Source organism: Spodoptera frugiperda, chromosome 9 (genome assembly GCF_023101765.2).
Source record: "Spodoptera frugiperda isolate SF20-4 chromosome 9, AGI-APGP_CSIRO_Sfru_2.0, whole genome shotgun sequence".
NCBI lineage: Eukaryota > Metazoa > Arthropoda > Insecta > Lepidoptera > Noctuidae > Spodoptera > Spodoptera frugiperda.
The window spans coordinates 4,660,128-4,683,463 of NC_064220.1; the positions used below are offsets into that span (position 1 = coordinate 4,660,128).

General features: G+C 36.7%; 1 protein-coding gene across 1 annotated transcript; it reads left to right on the top strand.

Annotated features, from left to right (window-relative positions):
- Positions 1-7,633: 7,633 nt before the first annotated feature.
- On the top strand, positions 7,634-22,883 carry LOC126910597 (brain tumor protein). Its single transcript, XM_035587287.2, has 2 exons — positions 7,634-7,696; positions 17,053-22,883. The coding sequence occupies exon 2, from the start codon at positions 17,072-17,074 to the stop codon at positions 19,604-19,606; it is 2,535 nt and encodes an 844-aa protein (XP_035443180.1). The 5' UTR covers positions 7,634-7,696; positions 17,053-17,071; the 3' UTR covers positions 19,607-22,883.
- Positions 22,884-23,336: the final 453 nt, after the last annotated feature.

Genomic DNA, 23,336 nt, shown 5'->3' on the forward strand with positions numbered 1-23,336 from the left:
TTAGGTTAGGTTAGGTTAGGTTAGGTTAGGTTAGGTTAGGTTAGGTTAGGTTAGGTTAGGTTAGGTTAGGTTAGGTTAGGTTAGGTTAGGTTAGGTTAGGTTAGGTTAGGTTAGGTTAGGTTAGGTTAGGTTAGGTTAGGTTAGGTTAGGTTAGGTTAGGTTAGGTTAGGTTAGGTTAGGTTAGGTTAGGTTAGGTTAGGTTAGGTTAGGTTAGGTTAGGTTAGGTTAGGTTAGGTTAGGTTAGGTTAGGTTAGGTTAGGTTAGGTTAGGTTAGGTTAGGTTAGGTTAGGTTAGGTTAGGTTAGGTTAGGTTAGGTTAGGTTAGGTTAGGTTAGGTTAGGTTAGGTTAGGTTAGGTTAGGTTAGGTTAGGTTAGGTTAGGTTAGGTTAGGTTAGGTTAGGTTAGGTTAGGTTAGGTTAGGTTAGGTTAGGTTAGGTTAGGTTAGGTTAGGTTAGGTTAGGTTAGGTTAGGTTAGGTTAGGTTAGGTTAGGTTAGGTTAGGTTAGGTTAGGTTAGGTTAGGTTAGGTTAGGTTAGGTTAGGTTAGGTTAGGTTAGGTTAGGTTAGGTTAGGTTAGGTTAGGTTAGGTTAGGTTAGGTTAGGTTAGGTTAGGTTAGGTTAGGTTAGGTTAGGTTAGGTTAGGTTAGGTTAGGTTAGGTTAGGTTAGGTTAGGTTAGGTTAGGTTAGGTTAGGTTAGGTTAGGTTAGGTTAGGTTAGGTTAGGTTAGGTTAGGTTAGGTTAGGTTAGGTTAGGTTAGGTTAGGTTAGGTTAGGTTAGGTTAGGTTAGGTTAGGTTAGGTTAGGTTAGGTTAGGTTAGGTTAGGTTAGGTTAGGTTAGGTTAGGTTAGGTTAGGTTAGGTTAGGTTAGGTTAGGTTAGGTTAGGTTAGGTTAGGTTAGGTTAGGTTAGGTTAGGTTAGGTTAGGTTAGGTTAGGTTAGGTTAGGTTAGGTTAGGTTAGGTTAGGTTAGGTTAGGTTAGGTTAGGTTAGGTTAGGTTAGGTTAGGTTAGGTTAGGTTAGGTTAGGTTAGGTTAGGTTAGGTTAGGTTAGGTTAGGTTAGGTTAGGTTAGGTTAGGTTAGGTTAGGTTAGGTTAGGTTAGGTTAGGTTAGGTTAGGTTAGGTTAGGTTAGGTTAGGTTAGGTTAGGTTAGGTTAGGTTAGGTTAGGTTAGGTTAGGTTAGGTTAGGTTAGGTTAGGTTAGGTTAGGTTAGGTTAGGTTAGGTTAGGTTAGGTTAGGTTAGGTTAGGTTAGGTTAGGTTAGGTTAGGTTAGGTTAGGTTAGGTTAGGTTAGGTTAGGTTAGGTTAGGTTAGGTTAGGTTAGGTTAGGTTAGGTTAGGTTAGGTTAGGTTAGGTTAGGTTAGGTTAGGTTAGGTTAGGTTAGGTTAGGTTAGGTTAGGTTAGGTTAGGTTAGGTTAGGTTAGGTTAGGTTAGGTTAGGTTAGGTTAGGTTAGGTTAGGTTAGGTTAGGTTAGGTTAGGTTAGGTTAGGTTAGGTTAGGTTAGGTTAGGTTAGGTTAGGTTAGGTTAGGTTAGGTTAGGTTAGGTTAGGTTAGGTTAGGTTAGGTTAGGTTAGGTTAGGTTAGGTTAGGTTAGGTTAGGTTAGGTTAGGTTAGGTTAGGTTAGGTTAGGTTAGGTTAGGTTAGGTTAGGTTAGGTTAGGTTAGGTTAGGTTAGGTTAGGTTAGGTTAGGTTAGGTTAGGTTAGGTTAGGTTAGGTTAGGTTAGGTTAGGTTAGGTTAGGTTAGGTTAGGTTAGGTTAGGTTAGGTTAGGTTAGGTTAGGTTAGGTTAGGTTAGGTTAGGTTAGGTTAGGTTAGGTTAGGTTAGGTTAGGTTAGGTTAGGTTAGGTTAGGTTAGGTTAGGTTAGGTTAGGTTAGGTTAGGTTAGGTTAGGTTAGGTTAGGTTAGGTTAGGTTAGGTTAGGTTAGGTTAGGTTAGGTTAGGTTAGGTTAGGTTAGGTTAGGTTAGGTTAGGTTAGGTTAGGTTAGGTTAGGTTAGGTTAGGTTAGGTTAGGTTAGGTTAGGTTAGGTTAGGTTAGGTTAGGTTAGGTTAGGTTAGGTTAGGTTAGGTTAGGTTAGGTTAGGTTAGGTTAGGTTAGGTTAGGTTAGGTTAGGTTAGGTTAGTACAATGACATAATCAAAAAAATAGACACAAATGTCATATATCGCCGAATTATGTTAAAACGTGAGGCGTTTTTACGAACCGACATGACATAATCGGGGACCGGTAACTAAATAAAAAAAAAACGCTTCTCCGGAAACACGCCGAAGTCATAAATCTACTAAACCGGACCTATTAGGCGATTTTAAAATTTTATACGATACGACACGGTAACGATATGCATCATTTTCTTCCGTTAACAAGTTGTTTAACTTATTAAATAATATTTACAATTTTCGAGTTACTGTTGGTCGTATATGTGTTCGTTATTCTCCTAAACTGCTTGACCGATTTTGAGTTTTAAATAAAATTTGTACAGGATACTGTTATTGCGATCTCAAAAATTACTGATTTATGATAAAAATAAAATTAAATCATATAATATAAATGTCAGAATCACTGTCATTTACATTATTTGGTTCACATTGTGATGCACAGATGCCAGTCTTCAGTTCATGCAAAATTATTATTAGATAATCTGAATATTTAATAGGAACAACATGTAAATTAATTCATTATTCCCAAAAATTTGTTGTTTGTTAATAAACTTCGTAACTTCCGTCTCAAACTGTCCAAACTTTCCACTTTAAAATTAGTCCTTAAATTATAAGCACCTTGAGTATATTTTCGAAAGAAAACTGTCTGCCTTACTTGTCTTTATCCGACTTCATTAGTAGTAATTTTTTAAGTTACGTAGAAACATAACATTAAAATAAAATTAAGATTAAAATATGTACAACTTAAAATTTAAACTATCGGTTTATTTGACTGATTTAATTTGACTTAAAGAAAATATCTGCGTCATTAGTATGGATTAGTTTTTCAATGTTTTATTTTATTCTAAGAATATTTTGATTAAATACCTACAAAGTTTGTTTGCTTGTTTTATTATTACATAATGGCTGAGAGTACATCGTTAAGTTCAAGTAATTGTTAAGAAAACAATGTTAAAGTTTAAATACTCCGAATTTGTAACGAAAATTAACTTTTAACAGATAAATTGGGCCTCGCATTCTTGAAAATCGATGTCGAACTTTTGCTTGCTATCTTTAAATATATTTGTAAATTAGATTTTTTCTTCAGTCAAGTGTAAAATAAAGTTTTTTTAGAAACTTTATAGCTTTATATTGAGTTTACGTAAATTTCGTATCTTTATTTTCATATGTTCTATTTATTAATGTACACTGCAATAAAATTCAGCCAGCAAGCGCCATTAATATGTTAACGTCAAAATATGAGTCTGTACTAAAAAGGCTCGTTATTAAAAAACCTTTGCCGCTTACAAACTTTTTAAAATCTAAAACTGCAATAAAGCAGTTCCTTTTTTAATTTTAAAAATTCAAACGCCGCATTCGAATCGCGTGTGCGGCACGATGTTGCAATACTTTTGTTTCGACTCCATCACGCTACACAGTGAAAATTGTTTGCTTCGAACCCTGATAGTGTAATTTAAGTTTTGTTTGCAACTTTTTATTATTGAACTTAGTATTAGTATGGTAAATTACTTCATTATACCGCTCCTTGTCGCATGACGTTCATTATAAGTTTTGAATAAACTGCCTTTTTCTCATTAAACAGTTATTCACCTCGTTTGTATTTTAAATAGGTACGCCTCTAACCTATGTTCTACAAAATCCGCATGATGTCATGCAAAAGGTCGTTACTACACGTTCGATATTTAAAACTTCATTGCACGTTCATTGCCTCATTAAAGGGAGAAAAAAATTAAAAGCCGCGAAAGAGAGGATATGATGTGGGAAAGGGAGGGGGATAGTCTCTCTAACAGCCAATATCCGGTCGATCAGCTGTGCAACGGAAACAGCTGGCAACTTGAGTGAGCTAAAGCGTCATTCATTCTCAACGATTTTTTTTTCGAGTGACTAATGATTTTCCCTCTGTAACGTATTTGGGCCAGTTTTTTACGTGTGTGTGTGTATGTGTGTGGAAAAAATGGCCGTCAGCTGATAGTGTTGTCGTTACACAGATGTTTTTCGATTTGTTTGTGCGACACCCCGATATTGGCCCGTTTTCACCTGTTATTTGATGGATCGACTCCGACTGACTGAGCATTGGCGTATGACTCCAACAAACTACATTATTTTATTTATATCTTGCCGAAGTATTTTATGACTTACACGTCTTGTCATAGATCTTATTTTCCTTGGGTAGCTGTACAATTAAAGCGTTTAATGTTTCATAACATTCTTTCAGCTCGTCTATCTCACTGAGTTTTGCTTAAAACGTAATTCCATAGTCTCTATTACCGTCATCCCCTTATAAATATTTCGCTTAGAATGATGCAGTCGCGGGACACTCAAACAAATGTACTTATTAATTATTGAAACAGACACTTCCATGCAATTTGAATCTAAGACTCTAAGTAATAGAAGTCAATTTGTATCGCTCCTACTGTAATTAAAAGTTTGTAAACTACAAAGTCAAAAAGTCAAAATTATTTATTTCAATTAGACCAGGAAGGCACTTTTGAACGTCAAAGCAAATAAAATAATATTAATAATGTCAGTCTGTCGGTCAGTCCTCTAGTGAAGCTATTTGCTCGTTCCAAAGTATACATTCCCGCGTTCTGTAGAGAGTGGGAGACTTCCTGCTTCCATCGTCTGATTAATATGTTAATCTGCGACGTCATACTGTCTTAATGCAGTCTCTTAGTTTTGGTACATTCAGAGCAAGCACTGTATATAAATGACTTGCTTTGTGTTGTTGATTATGTGGCTCCATTGACGACAGACTAAGACCTGATGAAGCCTCCACGGAATAGTTAATGTAATTAGAAAACAATCTGCTCAACCACCCCAAGTTTCAGGTAGACAGCTGTTTTTAGTAAACTACTCCCATTTCATCTGTTTCGGGTCCGATTTTCGGCGATAATTCAAAACATACGAATCGATTTGTCCCAATCGAAACTGCTATCAACGTCTATTCCGGACATCTGTTGTTTGAAACAAAAGTAATCATACGAACGGGGGTCGTTATACACTGCTTCTAAACCGGCGCTTTGCGAATGACACGTCCCACGTTTAGAACGCTCACCATTTGAATAACGTTCCGACGACATGACAGTTGGGAATTGCGATGGGAATATCATTTTTTTCCCAATCGATTTATGCAAAAATATCATGAATATTTTTATATGACATCTACATTTATTTAGCTGTCAGTTTTAGCACACGCACCCAATATTCAACAAAGCGACCATTCGATTAGAAGCGTGTGTCGCCAGCGTATTTAGTGCAGAATTAGTCGCAAGAAGCAATCAGGATAGGTGATGTCGTTATATTTGATTGAGCCGTACCACATTTCTGTGTGCTAATTACCGGCCGGGTCGTAATTACGACTATTGTGGAACATTAATTACGTAACTTTGGCTATTACGCAAGACGTCTATATGGAACATCGATAGTAGAGTACCGATTAGGAATAATCGAAATATTATCTGTTTGCTGTCCTTACTTCTGTTTATTTACAATTTAAGTGTTTGTTTTACGAGTTAACTTTGGATTAATCGTTTAACTCGAGGCTCGTTTGAAGGTAGAAATTACGATCAATATCTTTGTTGACAATCATATTAGGAAAGAGACAGGTCAATGTTTTCCTTGTATTTACCAAGGAGAAGACCGACAAATTGCTACACCGACGTTTCTAATTTAATCCTTAACACCAAATAAAAGGTGTCAAAGAAATTGCAACGCAAACGTTCAGTAAACAAGCGCTGCAAAACCGATTCTAGAACTTGTATCAAAGAGAAAGAGTCGGTTTTAAAATGCATCTTGCCGTGCTGTCACATAACAAAGTTCGGTCGGAGTCTCATCGAATTCCCGCGCGAACCGACACGTCCGTAAACTAGTAACTCACATTAACGAGTATAGTCAAACTTGTACGATGCCGGGAATAGGTGTTATCCTGGGAAAAATATATCTCGTTGTTTTTCGCATCACTAGTGTGTGATTATAAAACTTTTCCCATAATGGGGCGCTGTGATGTTATCCCTACTTTCGCAACGTTGTTTATAATTGAACATAGAATTATTGGTTAATAAATAACGTTGTGTTTACGAGTCCTCCTGGAGCAATGAAAGTTACGTTTCATACCAAATCTGATCTTGAGCCAAGTTTGGTATTAATACGGTGGGTAATGCCGCTGTATGATAGATAGTACATCATTGTTTTAGAACTGCAAACTTGCTGAACATGCAACGTTAAATTCCTAGCTTTGGACAAAATAAAATGAATTATTGCAGTCGAGCGCAGTGTAAACAGACAAAAAACAATTATCTCTTGACATATTGGATCTTAAAGTACCAGGCGCGCATACTTTACAAGGAGGTAATAAACATCTGGCATTTCTTTCGTCGGTATATGTACATTGCTGACATTCTATCATCACAAAAAATAAAACATCGTAGACACATTCACACGCGAGGCATATTGATTTTCTCAAAGGTCCTGCTTTCCTGGTACTTCATCCTGATGTGGAGATATAAATACACATATGTCTGTTGTATGTATGTGTGATATATGTGTGTATATGTAGATATGTTATTCGCAACACGGTAACTCGCAGTCATTACTTAACTGGAGGTTGATTGAGCCATCATTAACATTTAATTTATGATCATTGCATTATTGTGAGTGATGACGGGACTTGTCGTGGTCATGCAATTGATTACTATTGATATTAGACATTCATAAATATCTATGTGTGGTTTTAAATGATATTTTGTAGGTATGTAAAATATTGCATTGCCAAAATGTTATTCGTTATTGTTACCTAAAACAGTTTCTGGGATCAAAATTAGACTTTGAATCGTGAATAACTGACTTTACTGTACTATATATAAAACTGAACCTTAAATAAACATTCATTGCTTGAATTTATATTGCGTTAAAATCAAAATATAATCGTGTATTTCAGGGCAGATTTGAAAAAAGAGCTCTAATTAGACTATTTAGCTTAATTACGCGATAATTTATTCGGAACACAGACGGAATTTAAATTTACCACACCACCAAATAATTATTTCTGTACTTATTATTTCTCATACGTTATTTAAGTTAGTTGGTATTTTTATAATTAAAGATTTCTAAATGTCTTCGGACTATCTGAATAATGTTTTTCTGACTTAACCGCCACGTCGGATACTGGTGATAGACGCTTAGCGGAGGATTTACCTTCAACAGATTTCTTTCGGCACACAATACTTTTAACACTTCTCAAGTTTTTTCTATGTACAAAAATATAATTACAATATAAATTTTCTAACGAGCGTCTCATAAAAAAATAATGTGTAGGTATAGGTACTTTCAGTTACCTACTTAATAAGGAACTTTTTATATTGTTCCTAAACACATTGTATTTTAATAGATGGTCATAAAATGTCATAAAGCTCTTAATAATAACATTATTTTTAGTGCTTTTGTTATACATATTAAGTTATACTAAATTTGTATTTTCTTTTTTTTTCAGGTAAGTTATCGAATCAATAATCTGCTGAACTACGATCGTGATATGTTTACTGCAGACCTACTTGCTGTAAGTTATAGACATAAATAAATAAATAATTATTTTAACGATTCATAAATTTTTAACATACTTAATTTTTATAATACTAAATTAACGCGTGACGTCGTCACGTCCGCGCACGCTGCACATGAGGAAGAGTCCCCCTGTAACTCGAAACTAGTAGAGCTTTTCTCTATATAGGTATTTGCGTGTTTAAACCGTTATTTTTAGTTAGTAACTAATTTGTTCTACGGCAAGTTTGTTTACCAAACATTTATTTAAATAAACGTTACTAAATTTAAATTGCGAGATATATTGTCAATTGTTTATTTTTGTATAGTCAGCCATTAGTGTTCTGTAACTATAAAGGGTAAAATATAAACGTCTGGAGTGACGGAGGAGAGACAAATATTTGCAATTAACCAATTAGAGATTGTTTGTATATTCTGAATCTGAATAGTGATACAAAGATATTTAAACCTCAATTCATACAAAGTAAACCTTTTGTGTTTCTCTTATATTATTATCTAGCTTCTGCGTGCGATTTCGCCCGTCCCGTGTGAAATAGTGTCTTAAGCATTTTGTAATGTAGGTAAATGCCTATAATACCCTGTTAAGAATTTTATCAAAATCCGTTTAGTAGTTTCAGCGTCATTGACGGAAAAACATCTAAACAAACAAACGTACAAACATTCACATCTATAATATTTTTGTAATATCTGATGACTATAGCCTCTTGTTTGTTGTCTTTAAGTTATCAAATTCGTTTTCTAAGAAGAACACATTATTATAATACTACGTACAAACGTACTCATCTACTCTAACAATCTGTTAAATTCTCACGAGATTTATAAAGCTTTATATCTTTGCTTTATTTGTTTTCAATTAAAACTATCAATTAATGGGTAACTATGATTTTAGTTTGAATAAACAAGTGTAGCGAAATTTACTAGTGGCATTAGTTATAGACAAAACACTTTTGTGCCTACATTGAGGTTAAAATCTGTTTACGTTACGGTACTGAAATAGATCTTTATGAACTTGCATCGCGAGTTGTTATACATTTTCGTCAATATAAATTGCTTATTAAAGTATTTCGAAAAACTCACGAAGAGAACTAAGCGTACAACATCATGATGTCGAATCAAAAAAGTCCTTAAATTGAGTAAACACTCAAGTATGTCAGTTGACTTCGAAACGTCTGCGTTGCGCAGTCTGCTTATGAATTAGAGCTCCGTTGTAACTCAAAACTGGTAGAGCTTCCCTCGATTTATTCACGTGGGTAATTTTAAAGTGCCTCACGAGTGTTCTTGTAGAAAAAACGTCCTTTGTATGTACAAGCCTTTATTCTAATCCGTATATTATACCTGATCTCCCTTCAACATAAGGAATAATATAGGTAGAAATCATCCCTTGAATCCGATATTTATTAGCAAGTGAGAAAGAGACAGAGACAAGTCATTACAATGTACTTCAAATTCAATTTAGAAGGAGCGTTTAGATTCATTACCAACAATTTCGTATTTTAGATCTCCGTTGAATTTTAATGGCGCCAATTTGGGATGGCGTGTGACGCTATCAAGACGATGTAATCGTCTTAGTCGCGAAGATTGTATTCAATTCATAATTAATATTACACTAGAATTCGTCGTCATCACGTGTCACATCACGGAATAGAGATGTGAACCGTGATATCGATGAAATTCAGATATTCGGATATGTTATGACATATTTCACAGCTCTATCGGATGTGTGGAAGACAGGTTGCTAATTAATTTGTGTACTATGTTATTCACTTAGCGCGCTAGTGTCTTGTAATTATCTTATTAACTAGGTGCTTTGTTTCCATTCTTGGGAGTAATTGTGATATTTTTGTCCGATAAATTAACTGTTGTGTTAAAACAACTATGTAGTCTGGTATCTTGATAAAAACAAAACAAGAATATGATTATAGAAAATGGTACGATGCTAGTGGTTTTTCAAGTGAATTCCAGTTTTGTTTTTGTTTTGTTATGGTTGTGTTGTAAGCGTAAAAATATTCATAAGCAATTCCATTTACATGCACAACAGAAACGTCGCATCGTCGTGCAAAAAAGCATGGGAAAATGACACAAAACTCGCGAAATTTGTAAAAAAAAATATGCCATCCAACATAAAAAGCCGTCAATAAACTCCGAATAACTCGAGCTGGAATTATTCAAATTCGCGAAATCTAATCGAAAATTTATTCGTAATAGCGAACATAGGGCCTAAAGTGGGAATGTGGGGATTCGCGCCGAGTGGTTAGATTGCCGGCATTAGCATTACGCGTCCCGTTTCGTTCCGTACATACGTGTAGGTGACGGATTACTGAATAACATGACAGTTGCGTAGGTCGGGTACTAAATATACGTCTTTAGCAGCGCTTGTCAATAAATAGAAGCGAGATTGAATATGCTATATAGAAAGGAGAAACAGAATATATTAGGTGTGTTAGTGAAAAGTTATATCAAATTCACTACAAGAGCATAAACCTAACCAGCGATCCCTCAAAAGTTTAATTTTAAAGTCGGTAGTACCCTTAGTATGAGTTCGAACGCGCTCTCATTTCAATTACTTTAAACGTAAAACAAACTCGTACTAAGGGTACAGAACATTTTGTAACGATTAAATTGCTTAAATCGCTCCGTGTTACACTGTCACCCTTCCCTAATGTATGTTTGCCCGCGGTTTCACGGCATGACCATTGATTGACAAGGGATTGCCCTGTTCTCACTGATTCCTGTTACCATGACCATGGTTAGCATTGATGATTCTCTTTTGAATTTGAGATAGAAAATTTCGAAATAAGATTAAGATGAAAACATTCGAAAGTTCCTATATACATAGAAACTCAAATGAAATGTATAAATAACCTGTCATCGTAAAAAATGGCAGTAGAAGTTGTAATCTTTTTTGGCAGTAACATTTCCTTCACTGCACATTAAGGCGTCAATGTCGTGTTACTTAAATTCTATTTGAACCCGTAAACTTTACGTTACGACTGTCAAAACTGTCATACAAAGTCATCTCTCCCTTTAACACACTCGATAAAAACTCGATAGTTTTTACAACTGTTTCCCAGCACTAGTTCTTAGCATCCACACGGTTCGTCACTTTTACGAAGCAACTTGATTGCTCCCGTAAATAATAAACATCGGTGTCACTTTTATCTTTCGACGTGCTTCGAAGCTTCATACATTATTTATTTACAAAGGACAAGGGATTTGCATTTCTCTAGGGTATATTGAACAAGTTTTATGTGTCGCCATTCAATATTAAAGATTAGGCAGCGCTTCCAAAACATTTTCAGTCTACACCAAAATTATGGCCGACTTATGAATAGAAGTTTTCTTCAAATATTGTGTCGTGGAACATTTTTGAAGATATTAAAAGCTGGGATGGGTAAGAGCTATGTAAATAACCTCGCTGGCTGATGTGAAAGTTGAACTTATATTGCTTAATTTTTGCACAAGCTAGCTCGGCACAGCGGCCATCACTTGCGGTGTGCAATCTTAGTACATGTTGAGTCATTCCCTTATTTCGCATCGGAATAGCAAAGAGTTTTGTACAAACATACGAACAGCAATATCTCGCGATAAGACATTATTTCGGTTATAATTCACAAAATAATCCAATCGTAACTTTTTTGATAAAATCCACGCTTCTTATTAACATAAAAAACTTTACCCGCTACATTAACGTAGTACGTGATATCATAAAAGTAGGGCTGTCGCCTTCCATGAAATATATGCTCACTGTCCCTGCACGGTCCTCATGAATTTTAACTTTTACAAGCAGCAGGGTGTTTTGAATAATGCGCGTGTAGCAGCCCTGGGAACTGACGAACTATTTTTAACGCCCGTTTGATCGTATCGAGTGGATGATAATGGCTTGCTTTTTAAAATTCATAGTGAAAACTGATAATAGTTCCGCAGTTTTTAATAAGCGCACAATTGTGTCACGTCAAAAGTTCTAATAGAAATTCACATTGGAAATTCGTGTTCGTTTTTCAAAGTAGCAAAATCCAATTTGTGTGCGATAAATGGAGTAGTTATATTTTTATTTATATTTTAACTCCATCGCCTTTCAGCTTATAAATTTTAAAAAATAAACCGCGTTCCCGCAACAAAAGGTGAAGCAATAAAGAAAGATGGCGTTCCCGACAGCGTGGTGCGCTCCATTAATAAAATAAACCCACATAACTCGCGGCGGGTAAAGAAACTCGTATCTTTTTTTCCATACCTACTCCTGGGCAGTCCTGGGTAGGGGATAAATGTGGTCTATTCTGGGTACACCACACTAAATTTGTCTACGCAGAATGGTAATTTTGGGTTTGAAGGTAGCAGCGAAGGGTTAATTAGGTATGTTTTCGTTGTAATACCCCGTAGTCCGTACATAGGTACGTCCATTTTAAATTTTGGCTTGCTTTGAGTCGTGTTAACATGAAACATAATTAACCTGAATACTACGGGCACTTATATATACTTTTACATTAAAATTTTAGTAAACACAGGTCAGGTGACTATTCTACAATACATTTAGCTGAGAAAAACATACATTACATAAAAACTCACATTGGTACTTCGCCGTTGGTTGGTTTCAAACCCGCACCCTCATGCATGAGAAGCGAGCTCTAAACCTCCGGGCCACCACGACATTTATAACTAACTAACTTTAATCAAAACTAGTTATACAATACACAACATTAATGGCACAATGTAAGCCAATATGTGCACAATATAATTACCAAAACTAAAACTTACTTAAATTAATTCAGCTAGTCTGAATCTGATATCAAAAACTTTACTCTTGAAAGGGCCAACGAAATGATTTTCACCAATCTGTTCCAAGTAATCTCAGTAAGTAATAAAAGTTTGATTAGTTATCATAATCTCTGTTCTCTACGTGTTTTGCATATTAATTTTGGATTTCTCTAGATTATCATATTTCACGCAAATATTATAAATGTGAAAGTTTATTTGTTTGTTTAGATGTTTGTCCGTCAATCACTCTAAAACTACTGAATGGATTTTATTGAAATTTCGTATACACAATGACTTTTTATCTCATGGAAACACGGACGAAGCCGCTGGCAGAAGCTATTTATAAATAAATATTACCACAAACAATATTGTTTATCTAATTTAAAGTCAATGTCAGACGATTCCTGGAACATCGGTAGGACTTTGCGCTTCTTTAGCGCCATCTAGTGAGCAACAAACTGTAGTTATTGCTATGTATGCTACAATAGTGATAGGCGCAATACATTTACCGAACAATGTTAATAAATATAATCCTACGACCTCTCACTATCGCCTACGTATTTCTTAACAATGGCCCCAAATTAGTACATGTTACCCTAAAATAATAGTCTGCTTCACCTTGCTTCCACCGTCCAACTAGACCCGCCTTAACATTTCAATTGTCACTGTACATCACACACGAATACCTACCCTACAGACTGGGTGTTTAAGTCCATTTTTGTATCGAACAAATTGTGATTTACGATAGTTCGAGAAGCCTTTTGGGGCTCAGTAATCTGCTTCGGCCCAATCGCAATTAATGGCGGACCGAGTGGCAATGGGCTCGTGAAGATGGGTTGCAGCTGGAAGTGTCAGTGGCCTTTCTTAACCACAAGTAATTTATAGCATTAACCCTTCTTAAAATTTCGATAAAAAGAACCGCTGTTGAGCCTGTGGTTAGATAAAAACTGACCAGAATATATTGTGCAGTTTTTTTTTACATTTTTCGGGATATAAGTAAAAAGTAGTTTTGTTATGTGCCTTGTCTCATGTCATAGTTTCCGCGGTATCTTATTAATCCTATAAACAGTAGTATATAGAGACCAAGAGAATATAAGAAACTTTATCTATGCGCTATCTAAATGTATAATATATTTCCTTTCCCATATAAAGTATTAAAAACACAAACAGAATCATGCAAGCAAAGTATCTCCGCACTACTTTTCACACTGCAGAAACGAGAGCCCTTTGCTGCACCAACAATATTATTTGAAAGAAGGAAAACACACAAAGGCTTTCCCATTCAACCCTCACATTTACCTGCAACACAATATAACCTTTCCAGCTTTTCTAGACCTAAGTGAAAGAAGCCACAGAGCTCCACAGGCTACACAATTTTCAACTATTGTGCCGAGCATACAGTATTCTGATACAAATCTTAACTTCAAATTGAGTTCAACAAATTCGATATTTATGAAGGTGCGAACTTATTTCATAGATACAGGAGGCAAGGGTTGGCTGTAATAGAAACACTCTTATCTCGGCAACTTGTGTACATTGCGGCACATTGTTTGGAAGATTTGTAGATGATATTATTTCGTGGCTTTAGATAACGTTACTGAAGTTTTGTCTTGAAATTATTACACTATTGCCAAGTTTGAAAAGCCCAGAAAATTAACAAAATTTATAATAACAGCAAAACTGTAGAATGAGCTGTCGTCGGCGGTATTTCCGAACCGAAAAGAGCGTATTCCTTCTTAAAAGGCCGACAACGCACCTGTGACTCTTCTGGTGTTGCGGGTGTCCATGGGCGGCGCTGATCGCTTACTATCAGGTGAACAACCTGCTCATTTCCCCAGTTAGTCAAAAAGAGACTGCTGTACTTTATTATACTTTGCAAAAGCAAACCTCAGTACCAAACCTAATTAACTCCACCAAATCATCAACGTTTCCATTACAATGTACTAATGAATCCTAATAATCACAATCAAACATCACATGGCAATACTACCAATAATTACCGCATTACATAACTACATATATTTGTGCCCAACCTGTCATTAGTCCAATTAAATTATACACCACCTTTGTACGTTAATTACTACAACTTGTCCCAAAACCGCTGACTTGGATATCGATGCAATAATTACGAGTGATGCACACCGCAATACGCTTGCACGGCAACACGTCACAACATGCTGACTAAGCTGCACTGTAGCCAACGGCTGCGGTAGACTGCTGCGATATTGAAATTAGATGCAGTTTGCATTAAGACTAAATTATTATGTACATTTTGCTGAATAACTTTGGAATATTATGCATGAATATTACTTTTCATTTCAATACTTATACGGCAAAAAATGTACTGTACAATTTACATCTCCACAAAAATCCACAATACTACAACAGAAATGAATATCATATAACAAAAAGTTTTATTAAAAGAATATCCCGTTACGCTTTTTTAAACTATTGTGAACGTATAAATCGGATTGGAACATACGAAGGATGATTTTTCGAGGAACATTGTGTATGTGTACAGGTGATTTCAGGTGAATGCTACCGTCTCCGTTCGTCTGTTATAATCCTCTGAACAATAACTGCGACCTCCTCAGATTCACAAGGAAAAGGGGTTCTTTACCTTTGTATGAGAATAATTTCTCAACATTTTCGTATGTAGTTTTGTCGTAAGCTTTTGCTGGCCAGTGATGTTGTGATCTTATGAATTGTGTTGTGAAAGCAACTATCTTTATTTTATGAACATAGATTATGTAATATACCTGCTCTAACTAATTCTCCTTCCAAACAATAAAACCTAAATATGAATTACTACCCTAAATATTGCAGTTTATTTAGACCAAGGTCTCAATTTAATGGAAGTAATCTAAATGGCTTCTACGTAATTTCCCTTTATTGGTCAATATGGCCGAAGAAATTGGTACTATTATTCTTCTAGAAAGACTTATTGGAGTCATAAAAGTGAACCTAGTTTCGAAATTGAAACTGTTTTGGGTCCAATAAAGCATAAGAAGCCGAAATAAAACTGGATTGGAGAAATATAAGACATGAGAGAGAAAGAATCATAAACTGCTATTGAAGTACTGCAATGCAATCTAACTAATCGATGCCTCTAAATGTCTGTACACTTCCAAACTCAATTCCAACCAATCACATTACATACCAAAGTACGGAACGTACCTAATTTGTCGCCAAAACCGGCACAAATTCGCCGCTGTCTTCATTGGTCCCTGTTCGGCCATTTTGTATGCAGCATCGGCAATGCAATCGAGCCGCCCGTCACTCGGGACTAAACTGCTCCCGTAATGTATTGCGGCCGTTTCCATCTATCACGCAAATACCTGTACGTTAGATTGTCCAGATATTCAGGAGATGGACATCGTATGGACGGAAATGTTACATCATTAGGCACACGTTAAAATGACTTCGTTTCTCTATTGCTTTTAGGATCACACTACTACTATTGCTTTTAGTAAAACTATCAAATGAACGTGTAAAAAAATTTGTGGTTTTAAATAGGTGATACAAAACGACCAGTTCAATGTCGTAGTGTTCTAGAACATTACTCATAATACGTTTTTATACATACTTAGTCAAATCTACATCGAAGTTACACGTACGTCCCAAATTGCTCGTCCGAGCTGGTATCCCTATTATAGTGGACCAAGCCTGGTACGACATATCAGGAATTAGACAGGTCGGCTTCCCGTGATGTATTGTAAACGGTCTACGTGTGCTGAATCTTTGATGCACCACCACATGTGTAGGTATCACATATACTTGTGTGTGATCAACTGCTCTTACTGATATTTACTTTTTAGTTAGTAAGTAGTGTTCTTGTTCGAAGTGAAATATTGATGTGGATAAATAATAAAAAAAAAAATTAAATACTTTCAAATTTTGTAGCTGTAAATGAGATTGTACTTAATAAAGTATTTTTTATCGCCAAGGAACTTTAATTAAAGTCACTACAAAGGTCATATTTCATAAAGTTTCGCACCGCAAGCCGGATTAGCGTCATTACAATTTAAATTTGCAACTGAATTGCAACTCTAAAAATAGACATTAGAGCCGTTAAACCAACTCGCTGCCAGGGCCATTCACCTCAAACATCTCCCCTAAGGTAAAAAGAGGGAGTCGAAATATTCCACCCTCTAATTTGAGAACGGATCCCCTTACCGTCGTCACCCTACACGTTGCCATGGTAACCCCGCCCTTGGGAAGTGCATCAGATGTAAACATTCCTGGCTCCCTGCATTTTCGACACCGTTATTGATGTTTTCGCTACTCCACACGGCTCCTTCCGGTGTATCGCTCGGCGGCTCGTAAATTCCCAGAAAATATTGCTTAAAGCTTCTCTATTTATCAAGTTTATAGCATCGGCTTCCCCTGTATCTAAGGTCACGGCTCCGACGGCAAATGCATTTACGTAATACTACTATTCATAAGAGTATTTCGAAATCGAGTGTCATAAAAGGATGTTTGAAAATTATTTATTAAACTTAGTAACAGATATCGCTGTTGGTGTAGGTCATGGTTAGTTTATACGTACTCTTAACTTAATTGTTTAAACTCAATTTTAATGTATGATTTTTCTTGTTTCAGGGATGCCGGTTTCCTGAAGATGGCCTCACGCACCCCGTCCCTTGAGTCGCTGCCCGGTGCCAACTCAATAGGTTCGCTGGAGCGTGGCTCCTTATCGCCCCTGACTCTCAGTGGATCCTCGCCCCCAGCGAGTGACTCCGCCGTATGCGACCTCCGTGAATTCGACGGTCTCGACACCACTTGCGCAATCTGCCGAGAAACATTTGTCGACCCCAAAGTACTCAATTGCTTCCACACCTTCTGCCGGGCTTGCCTGGAGAGGGAACAAACGCACCCTGACAAAGTGACCTGCGTCACTTGCCGCGTAGACAGCCAACTACCAACTGCCGGCGTTCCCGGGCTTCTCACAAACCTTGTGATAGCCGCCGCCGTCGAGCAGGACGCCGACCTCCTGCCCACTGCCCGTCAAACCAGCTCCCCTTCAGCCCGCTGCACCGGCTGCAAATCCAAGGAATCTGACGCCGTAGCACGTTGCGTCGACTGCGTAAACTTCCTGTGCCCGAACTGCGTTATGGCGCACCAATTCATGCATTGCTTTGAGGGCCACCGTGTTCTATCATTCACGGACCTGAAAGATGACAAGGGCCTACTGGGATCTACAATCATCGCGAGCGGTGACAAAACCGCATTTTGCCCAAGACATAAAAATGATATCCTTAAATACTTCTGCCGCACCTGCTCAGTGCCGGTTTGTAAAGAGTGCACGATAATTGAACACCCGGCTGCTCTGCACGACTGTGAGCACTTATCCGACGCTGGCCCAAAGCAATTGGAGTTGATGCAGACTGCGGTTAATGAAGCTAAGACACGAGCCACTGAAATAAGACACGTTATTAAAACGGTTGAACACGCTGCAGGCAAATTACAAGTCCAGTACCACAAAGCTCAAAATGAAATAAACGATACGTTCCAATTCTACCGTTCTATGCTCGAGGAACGTAAGCAAGAATTGCTCAAAGAGCTCGAAAGTGTATTTTCCACAAAACAAATTGCCCTCACTGTAGTCGGCCAAAAAGCTCAAGAGACTGTTGATAAGATTTACCAAACGTGCGACTTTGTCGATCGATTGACAAAATGCGCCAATATTGCGGAAATACTAATGTTCAGGAAATTATTAGACACAAAATTGCAAACTTTATTGAGTTCGAACCCAGAACAGTCAGTACAGACAGCTTGCGAGCTTGAATTTGTCTCTAACTACCAAGCTATCCAAGTTGGCGTAAGAAACACGTTTGGATATGTGCGCTCTAGCTCAGAAGCGAATGTTGGGCCCACTAAACAGCCACCTATTGCCCGCCCTACTAACGGTAATCTCTTGAATGGTGGATCATCATCTAGTAGCAGCAGCGTAAATGGAAGTTCTGGTAGTCTGAACGGTGGAATCCACCTACCAACAGGTTTGAACGGCGTACTGGACCGTCCTTATACCAATGGGCTCTTAGGACCCACCAGCCAGTCCACGTCACCCTTTGAATCAAACATTATCTCGAAACGATTCAATAGCGTCAACAGTCTGGGTCCCTTCTCGTCTGCTATTGACATTAACTTGAACGGCATCAATCCTTATGAGAAATGGTCGAACGGAGGTTGTGATTCACTGTTTCCGCCGACGACGACTGACCCCTACTCGCTTACATCGGCCACACACAACGACCCTATTTTAGACTTGACAAGCAAACTAATCTCAACTGCCATATTCCCGCCGAAATCTCAAATTAAGCGACAAAAGATGATCTATCATTGCAAATTCGGAGAATTTGGCGTAATGGAAGGTCAATTCACGGAGCCAAGTGGAGTAGCTGTGAATGCTCAAAACGATATTATAGTCGCTGACACTAATAACCACCGCATCCAGATATTTGACAAAGAAGGCCGCTTCAAGTTCCAATTTGGTGAATGTGGCAAACGTGACGGTCAACTACTGTACCCAAATAGAGTAGCCGTAGTGCGCACATCTGGTGATATTATTGTGACAGAAAGATCACCAACACACCAGATTCAAATTTACAACCAATACGGCCAATTCGTACGTAAATTCGGCGCTAACATCCTTCAACATCCTCGTGGCGTTACTGTTGACAACAAGGGCCGCATTGTCGTAGTCGAATGCAAAGTAATGCGTGTCATAATCTTTGATCAGATCGGCAACGTGCTGCAAAAGTTCGGTTGCTCAAAACACCTGGAGTTCCCCAACGGAGTCGTAGTGAACGACAAGCAGGAGATCTTTATCAGTGACAATCGCGCGCACTGCGTCAAGGTGTTCAACTATGAAGGTATTTACTTGCGTCAGATCGGTGGTGAAGGCGTCACCAACTACCCAATTGGTGTCGGCATCAACGCAGCCGGTGAGATACTGATTGCCGATAACCATAACAACTTCAATCTGACCATATTCACGCAAGACGGACAACTCGTATCTGCACTGGAGAGCAAAGTGAAGCACGCTCAATGCTTCGACGTGGCGCTTATGGACGACGGTTCAGTGGTTCTTGCAAGCAAGGACTACAGGCTCTACATCTATCGCTACGTGCAAGTGCCGCCAATAGGCATGTGAGTAGCACGCCCCAATCACAGGAGATCCGAATGACCGATGAACTATAGACCAAAAATCGACACCCTGCGACGACGTAAATATTATTAATCGAAATATGGACTTACTGTTTTGGCGACGCGTGTCAATTTTTGTAGTTCAAGTGATGATAAGTGAACGGAACTTGGTAAAAGTGTGCAAGTGGTGCAACCCTGTGGCTGTCTCGATGTGATCATACCGGCTTACGATGGGTATCCTCTACATTATTCGGCATGAGATCTCTTTATGAATTATTTCTAAACGAAACTGTAATGAGATTAGTTATAGTATTGACATTGTTATTCGAGTACCTATTGATTGATGGTTAGAGATTAAATTCCGTTGGAACGATTCGAAATTTCGCGCGAACGGTGTTCTCGAATCCTTATCATTTTTTGATCTATTGAATAATATTTTTTCATATCCCACATCGTTAAATTAGGGATGAATATTAAGGGCATTTGTATTATTTAGCCCATTTGTTGGACCAATATTTTAACTATTATTACTTAACAAATTGTTAGGCGTTAAGCGTGTGATTTTATCTTAAATAAGAGAGCATCGAGCGGTATTGTTGTTAGTTTTAAGATTATTTCTACGGCACAATAGCACTTCCTGTTTTTAATTAGCACTTATTCTGTGTCGATGGAAACTATGGATTATTAAAAAAAAACTAAGTAAGGAGTTGTTACATTATTAATTAGGTAAGTGTTAAATTGATTGAGCTGAAATGGACAATCTTTGGTTACTACCCCACTAAACGTAGTTACAAAATTTTAGGGAAATAATGATGTTAGGGGTTTTATCAATGACAAAGTTGACTGCGGCGCGGCATTTGGACATTAAGTAAAGCAATGACTATGAACCTCTATTGAATATATTATACTATTTCTTTTATACGTAATAGTAACATCACAAAGTGGCGATAAGAATGTTTTATAGTCCTCAATTCGTTCCAAAACTTATGCATTCGAAACTAGTGATGCCCTCAGTTGAGAATTTATAAAGCATTTTTAGATAGTAAAAGATTGTAAGTTTTCTCTCGTCCTATTTCGGAGGGCAGTACTTCAGCATGTTATCGATACCGCCTAGTCGCTGAGAGCCCACGGACTTAAGTCTTCTGATGTTGTTTTACTGACATTTGTTTGATACTGTTCGTTTTTTGCATTGATTGTATGTTATAAGCATTGGACACGGTAGTAACTAGTAGAGCACTTAGGAAATGGTCGTTTCGCTAGCATCTTTTTTTTAATTTTTTGAGATTTTTAGCAGATTTAAAATGGCGCGCAAGCGTCTACTTACTGGGAGTATTATAAACAGCTCGGTATACAAAATAATTATACAATTTGTTATTCTGGTAAGATATATTTTTTTATATGGAAACAACTTTATTTTTGTAGTGTTTAGTATTACGGTGCATGTGTAACGTATACTTTTCTTTTGTATTTTATGAATATTGCGCTATTATTATTATTATTTTTTACTTCATTACCGTGTGTTTGAGTGTGTTAGCAGAATTATTTTAGTTTGATTTTTTTTTTCATTAGAACTTTTTTTGGTTTTTAGTAAATAATGGTTTTTAGTATTTTTTTTCTCGCTGAATCTATGACAATAGGGAGATCTGATCCGGCTATGGGTCGGTATCCTGAAGATCTGCTAGTATTAGGTTACGCGTTTCCATTTTGGTGATATTTCTTAAATAAATTAAATGTGTTTGAAGATGCGTCGGCTAGCGTCGCGTGCGCACCGTGGCGACCTGTATATCGTGTGCCATAAGATCATGTTGTGATTTAATAAGTGATATTTAGTATTGTTTGTAAATATGTACCATACTTTCATATAAATCTAATCGTAAGGGTATCTGATCGAATTACTTATGATTGTTTCATCTTAATACTTGTAGTGCAAGTTATCGTAATTGTTATACTGGGAAATTTACAAGTTTTTATTTAATATGTAATTTAAAGTTATAATAATATTTATTTACCACCGATAAACTACCTTATTGTTGTAAGTTTTGGCAATCTATATACGATATAATTTTAATGAATGACTGCTCAATATAAAATAGTAATGAACCAAGCAAACTGCCAAATGTTTAATGGAAACATACGACTGAGTGTTCAACGGCAACAATACTAGTGTGGGATCTGCTAACTTGGATAGGATTACCATACTTGCACTAAAAGTTGAACGTTTCGAGAACAACTGATTTCCTTTCGCATTGTTTTCTGTAATTTGCCTACCACCGTGCACGCGCTATCGTTGCCTAGACGCATCTTCGATCAAATAGTTAATGAACACTGGATTAGATGAAACCACGTCCCACGTCTTGGTGTCCAAATTTCAGTGATTATTCACCAATGATTTTATTATATAGACTGCTCTGTTCCTATATCCTAAGACGGGGGGATCGATGTATTTCATCTAATCCACTGGTAACTGAGCATTGATTGTAAGTCGACATTTGACCGTTAATCTGCAGAACCTCAGTTTATTCTGACAAATTGACAACTCCCATCAAGTTTATACTTTAATGATTTTTTACTAATTCGTCGGAATATACTGTGGTCACGCAAGAGACTGGGAGGACCGTTATTTTAGACTTTAATGTCTGGATTTCTTTATGAAAATTATTCCAGAAAATTTTTAGAACACCAGACTGGCTCTGTGTGCATTTTCGTTGTAATTATCATAAAAGAAATCCGTTTTTGGTAACAATATACGCTTCTACTTAATTGAGATCATTTCATCGTATTATATTTATATTAAGTATAGTATAGTGTATCGAAATTTTAATGAATAAGATTTGCAAATTATGACAACTTCACTATTACGCCTAGTAAAACAGTGTAACCCCTGATTTTATTTTTTAGTTTTTTTGTCGACCGATAGTTACTCTTTTATTTTTTTAACCTGAAAATGGTAATTTAAGTTTCAATTATAATTATTATTACAAACTTAATTCCCATTCAATTATTGATTTTGTGTTTTTGCATAATAATGTTAGTGAAAAAAACGAAATGTATTTTCTTTACGAAAAACATTTTCATTCTTAAAAATTGCATTTCTAAAGCTCGAGGACTGAATTGAAACCTGTTTTGTCTTTAAATATATTTTGTCGATGTTTGTTGTTATAATTATTATATTTTTTTAATTATTTGTATAAACAATTGTTCTTTAAATTAATGTACATCGTTTTGTTTTGAATTATTTTTGTTGTAATTGCTTTTTTATAATAATACCAGTTCATTGCAGTTTTGATGTGTGTTTTATTTTTATTTTCGTTTTTTTTCCAAAGTAGAGCTTTGTAGTTTGATCTGCGGAGTTGCATGTTTGTGCTAATGAATCTTATCTGCTTATGACGTACATTCCGAAAGTGCCACACGATTTAGGATAACATTCTCCAATTTATCAGTAGTTGTAAATATTTTGACGATAGTTCCACTTTAAATTCCACGCAATATTAAGTACACTTTAAATGCAATCTTGTAACAATATACCAAAGAAATTCACGCAATAGCTAATTCTAGAGGTATCCGAATTACAGTTAGTACAGTTGTTTAAATAAAAATAAGTATGAATAGAATATACCTTAAATCTTAGGTCTTCCACACATTGATTACAAGAGGCACAATTTTAAATAACTTTTTAACTTCAATTCACTGACACAGTACCTGAAGCTTTACACCTTGAACTATGATGATGATGTTCC

Excerpts from the sequence above, each read along its gene's own strand:
- LOC126910597 (XM_035587287.2), top strand. The coding sequence starts at position 17,072 with ATGGCCTCACGCACCCCGTCCCTTGAGTCGCTGCCCGGTGCCAACTCA.